General features: G+C 43.7%; 1 protein-coding gene across 8 annotated transcripts in view; it reads left to right on the plus strand.

The window, feature by feature from the left end:
• The window catches only part of rgs12b (regulator of G protein signaling 12b), a 44,373-nt gene extending 39,053 nt beyond the window's left edge, over positions 1-5,320 (plus strand). For 3 of the 8 annotated variants that reach the window (XM_069529875.1, XM_069529876.1, XM_069529877.1), the window contains exons 12-19: positions 52-146; positions 370-582; positions 1,109-1,182; positions 1,303-1,429; positions 1,549-1,645; positions 1,781-1,851; positions 2,825-2,996; positions 3,358-5,320. In XM_069529875.1, coding sequence (XP_069385976.1) covers positions 52-146; positions 370-582; positions 1,109-1,182; positions 1,303-1,429; positions 1,549-1,645; positions 1,781-1,851; positions 2,825-2,996; positions 3,358-3,938 — 1,430 coding nt within the window. In that variant the 3' untranslated portion in view covers positions 3,939-5,320. The remainder of the gene's footprint in view (positions 1-51; positions 147-369; positions 583-1,108; positions 1,183-1,302; positions 1,430-1,548; positions 1,646-1,780; positions 1,852-2,824; positions 2,997-3,357) is intronic. The other 5 variants (XM_020084298.2, XM_020084297.2, XM_069529879.1 and 2 more) reach the window with 5 other exon arrangements.
• Positions 5,321-6,000: the final 680 nt, after the last annotated feature.

Consider the following 6,000-nt stretch of genomic DNA (forward strand, 5'->3'; position numbering starts at 1 on the left):
GAATTATTCCTCTGGATAATACTATGATGTGTGTTCTGTATTGTCTTTCAGATTTCTCCGGCAGTAATGGTCGGCGTGAATCGCAGGGTTCACTGTCGTCAGGAGCCAGTCTGGAGCTGGGGACTTCAGGGTCTGGGAGGAATGAGGTCAGTCTGGAAAGTGATAATCAGTTTAGATGCTTAAACATTCACATCAACTTTATCTTCACCCTCTTCCCCTCTTTAACTGATTTACTTTAAAAGTAACCATGAATAGTAGATCTGAGAAAAGAAATTGTCAGTCTTACTGTTTTTCCTCTGCTGCTTCTTCCATTCCTGCCTCCCTATCTTCCCTCCTCTCCCCCTCCTCGTCTCTGTCTCTATCATCCAGGGTGATGCTTCCCGTGGTGCAGTATCGCTGTCAACAGAGCGAGGAGGGGGCAGCGCCCCCTTGAGGCAATGTAACATAAGCTTGCCGGACGGCTCATGTTGCTCTGTGCCGCTGAGGGCCGGAGTGTCCATCAGGGACCTGCTGCTGGGCCTCTGTGAGAAGCTCTGCATCAACTTGGCAGCTATAGACCTCTTCCTGGTTGGAGGGGAGAAGGTATCCCAAACTTCAATAAATTGCATGTACAAATCAAAAAAACTGAAAAATAACTAATTGGATTATTTTGCTTAATTTCTAAAAAATGTTTGTATTTTGATTATAAAGCATCAGTAATCATTAAAGTTATTTGAGTTATGAGGGAAACATCAATGTGAATTATCATCCAACTCTGCAGTTCTTCTGTAGTTCAAAATATAAAATCCTCTATACGGTTAAGAAGTATAAATACCAAAAATAATTCTAATTCTCTGATTGCACAAGGACAATTACACAATGAAACCACAAAATATCAACTTTATAATTGATTTATGACTTATAAATGATGATTACAGCTACCCAGAAAGATGCATTTCACATCGTATCAGGGGACCAGAGAGAAGCGGTTTTGGTCTTCTTCCGTTCCATGTAACTCAAAAGGAGTGTGGGAGCATGATGCTGGGAGTCAATGATTTCAAACTTTGAGGTTGTGCATTAAGGTGGACACACTTCAAGAAGACATTGTCTCGTTTCTCTTTTCTTGCAGCCACTTGTTTTGGACCAAGACTGTATGACATTGTGCTCACGGGACCTTCGACTAGAAAAACGCACTCTTTTCAGGTACAGTGACCTACAGTCTTAAACAGTTGTGAATGCTGTCTAGATCTGTTTCAGTGGCCATCAATGTTACAACCACAGAGAACTACAGAAAAGCACTAAATCTATTCTCTTCTTCTCCAGACTCGACTTAGTCCCTATTAACAGGTCTGTGGGCCTAAAAGCTAAACCCACCAAGCCGGTGACTGAAGTCCTCAGGCCTGTGGTCGCCAAATACGGCCTGCACCTCTCTGACTTAGTAGCTCGCATTGTAAGTCACTCCTGATCATGGCTGCCTGTTGACAGACAGAAAGAAATACACAGAAAGGGGATGTGATGACCTGAAAATCTTTGTGTGTGTGTGTGTGCGTGTGTGCGTGTGTGATGCAGAGTGGGGAGTCAGAACCTTTAGATCTAGGGCTTCCTATTTCCAACCTGGACGGGCTGCGAGTGGTGTTAGATATAGCGGAACATGCTCCTGGAAAAGGTAACAAATGTTGTCTGGTGTCTCATTGTCAACATATTGAACATAGTTTCTGTATTTGTTTTACTGTGTATCATTGTTATTATTGTATATACTCTGTATTGGATTCTCGAAATATGCCCTCTGTCCCTCACTCAGCAGACAAACAGAAAGGAGCTCCCTCTAAGAGTCACATCCCGGCATCTACGAGCAGAAACCAATCTACAACTGTAAGATCTTTCCCACCTTTTTAGTTCTTATCTTCTTCTTGCTCTGGAATGTTCCATAACCCACCCAATGTCTCTACTTCCTGGTTGACCATGTCACGCTACTAAGTGTCTCTCTGTTGCCATCTTTAATCACCCATGTCTGTTTGCAACGTGTTAAAAGCGTGCTCAGGTTTACGATGTGTGTCTCTGGCAGCGATCCGGCTGTGACTGTTTTTATGTGCACTGTCACTGTGGAACCAAGAGCCTTGTTACACTCTCCAGGTTTCTAATGTTGCGTTATTGTGGTCTGCCTGTGGCCGAATGCATCATCAACTTTGCTCTCTTGGTTTGCTGGTTCCCTTTCTTCCATAACACACACACTGGCCAGGCGGAACCAATCCAGCTTCACAGAGAGGATATTGGGTCTCATAACTCTAGAATCTCTTTCCGGGGATGTAGTTGGTGGTGGCAGCTCTCTGGGTTTTCTTATTGTTATTTAGGGTTTACCTGTTGACTATCTGAAATGGTCATTTATTGGTTGTTTCTAGATATTTAAAAAAAAACTCTTCGGGGCAGTAGTGTTGCTTTTAGTTGTGGATAGTTGGTCCTCTGGTGCTGTGGTGTATGATCTTTGTCTACATGTTGGTGCTGCTGAGTACACACTGTCTGACATTGTGGTTGTATGAAACATCCCACTTGTCTTTTAGTTAGAACTGATCATGTGTTTAAATAGAATCGTTTCCAATGAATGAATATCATTATTAATCACAATACTTCATAATAATATGATCTCATGTCATAATTGATCTCATGTAATTGTCCCTCTCAAAAACAGCCACTGTCATTGAAATGAATGCCCTCCACCCCAATCAAATTTCATTTCCACCATCAGTAGCATTAGTCCCCATGTATTGTCATCACTTGTGCCCATACTTGCACCGCCATGACTCATCAGGGCTTCAATGCTCCGCTCCGCTCTCCTTGTGGCCCCCAGGGGGAGGATAGGCCAACAGGGAAAGCTGGTTCACCCCACCCCCTTGGGGAAAACGGCAAGGCTGGGCACAGCCCTGACCCAAGAGGCCTGGCCTTACCCAACCACTCTGTGTCTCTCCATAAGGCTCCGGAGAAAAGAAAGCAGAAAAAGATTAATATAGACGAAGCTGAAGGTAAAGACTGAACAACCTCCCTCTTTCTCTCTCTCTCTCTCTCTCTCTGTAGCTTTGTTGCTGTGACCACACTAACACTTTTGCCTGTCTGGAGTATTGCAGAAGCAACACAAAATGCTTTCAATGCTAGCTAGCTACATGTAGCACAGTCTGCTCAAACTGAATGTAGCTTTGACTTGTCTGATTAATACACACCCTCTGATGCATGTTTTCTGGATGACAATGAATGTTTTTAAACTGGTTTTCAACATGTTACTTTGGGTGATTATTCATTTGTGAGTGTGTGTGTGTGTGTGTGCACATGCATTTTCTTTTTTATGTATCTGTGTGTGTGTGTGTGTGTGTGTATGTGCACCTACAGAGTTCTTCGACCTCATATCCAAAGCTCAGAGCAACCGAGCAGACGACCAGCGAGGCCTGCTAAACAAAAGCGACCTGCAGCTTCCAGACTTTCTGCGCCTGTCGCCAGTGGCAACCAACCAGTCTGCACCTCCTCTCTTCAACCCTGAGCCCAGTTGCTCCACCCCTAATTCCCGTAACCCCAACAACGGCAGCTTCCCTAGCAGCGGTCGCCGGGGCAATAAGACAAACAGCAATGAGAGGGGAGGAGGTGGCGGGGGCAGTCACTTGCTCAGTGCGAGCCATCAGTCCCAGAGCTTGGACTCTGCACTTGGCTCTGAGAACAGAGGGGGGAGGAAATCCAGACCACTTCCACCGTTTCCCGACACCGTCTCCCCCATCCACCCCTCGTCCAGCAGGGGGGAATCCGTCCAGATGCTGGAGGAGGACACCCTGTCCGATCTGACTCTCGTGGGAGAGGGGGACATAAACAGCCCCAGCCTCAACTACATCACTCCCTCAGCCCTCCCCTGCAAACCCCAACCCAGACCCCAACAGCAAGCACAGGGCGGTCGGCCTAGCTCAGGTACTTCCCCTGTGTGAAACTTTTGAACTTTCACCTCTGTCTTCACCTGACTGCGAGCGGGACTGGAGACCCACTGACGTCAGGCTGAAGCTGCTTGTTGGTCTGTGGCCTAACGGCCCAGAATGCATCCAGATCTCCTCCCTCCTCTTAGTCAGCTAGAACATCTTTCAATTCAACACATCACTTTCTACACTCTAACGCTACTCTCAGATTAAAGTGTAAATATACAGTAACTAATGTACAAATACAGTGCTTATAAGAGAAGTGAGTGTTCATATAGTGAAACAATGGATTTAGTGAGTGATGTATGCACTACCTTCAGGCCAGCATCAACTGTACATCAGCTGCAGCCTTAAAATAGACGGGGCTCATTCAGAGAGGAAAGATGGATGCATTAGGTCTGGACGTGTCATTTCCCTGTGTGGTGTGTATCTGTGTGAACTCTTGAGCGGACTTGCTGTGGATTGCTTTTTCGGAGACGTAAGCTCAAGGAAGAGCTCAGGACAAATTGGCGATGACCAGTGCCAAACTCCCTCTTCCGACACCCCTTTCATTGTACAGAATCTAGCAATGCACTTTAGCCAATTTACAATAACGAGACTTTACACATCTTTACATGTCTTTCAAAAAGGTGTGTTTAATGCTACAGTCACTAGCTCTCCCACATCCAAAGTGGTACTGAAGCTACAGCTCTGCTCTAACAAGCGGACTGTGTGTTATTTTTAGTTTATTAAATGCTTCTCAGCGTACAGACGTGGCAGGCCTGACCCCATAAATACAAACATACGCCGCAGCATCGTGAACTCAGTCATTTGCTCCAGCTGTTGTTTATCATCTTTGACAGTACGTTCTGTGTTTCCACCGCTGTTCTCTCGCATCAAGCGTTTCTCGTGTCACCCGCGGAAAACAAAGACTGTGGCGAGTGTGCAAACATTCAGCTTCCGCCCTGCGATCAAATGATCCAGAATCCTCTGCAGCGACTGTACATGAGCGGTCTTCTTCTCTGTTTCTCATTTCAATTTTTCTTCTTTGTGCTTTATCACACAGCAACATGTTCTTTCTCTGTCCCTCCACAGTTTAACAGTGTTTTTAGGTGTTAGCTCACTGCAGGGTTTCAGCTGGAAAAAATTGGACTAATAAAGCCAAACCTGTTTAGCAATTCTCAAGAAAACACGAATTTATCCCACGTCCTTTTCATTTTTAATCTCAGTTAAAAGTATTAACTTTGTATATAGTCAAGTTTGTGAAACCACCGTATTGATGTAGTCATGGTTAAAATGCAATGCAGCCAAGCTGTTGCTTCAGTTGTGTCACAGTAGAAATCAATTCTCCTCTGTTCAGTTGACTGTACTGTAAATAGATCAAATAAATGTTTAAGAGGTTCAACTCGCTCCATAGAGCCTCTTGTGAGCTCCCTCTTCCTCTTAGACTCTGTTTCACCTGATTTATTCAGCTCTCTACACTTTTCTTCATTTGTTATCGCACTCTGCATGAAGTGTCTGAACCAGGATCAGTCTGAATGTGTATTTTACGACATCATCTGATGGTTAATGTAAAAACAAAATTCCACCATCTTAATAACCAGTGGTGTAATGTTAACAAACACATTTACTCAAGCACTGTTCCAGCCTGTCATGTGTTACTGTTACATTCGAGTCACAGATTCGATGAAATATAATTTGCCGGTGATTTATGAAAGAAACTAAAGATCATTTAACAACACTTATCACAGTTTTTCACCCCTTTCACAAATTAAAACAACTAAAATGGTCGATGGAAACACTATTTCCCTTGTCAGGTTCAACATTAAGAATCACTATTAGTGGTGATTCATTATTGTATGATTAATATTTTACATGTTAATATTCTGCCAGGACATTTTTGAAACAAGGTTTAGAAGATGTGATCACAATTTGCATCAGTACATCAAATATGAATAGAATGAATGAAACTGGCAGATAACCTTTGCTTTGTTTTACTATATAGACTTGATGAAATGATTTGACTACTTTGTCCACTACTTGGAATGACTATTATTGACACTATCTAATGTTTTTAGCCCCGTTTTCTTAAATCAAC

Source organism: Paralichthys olivaceus, chromosome 8 (assembly GCF_024713975.1).
Source record: "Paralichthys olivaceus isolate ysfri-2021 chromosome 8, ASM2471397v2, whole genome shotgun sequence".
NCBI lineage: Eukaryota > Metazoa > Chordata > Actinopteri > Pleuronectiformes > Paralichthyidae > Paralichthys > Paralichthys olivaceus.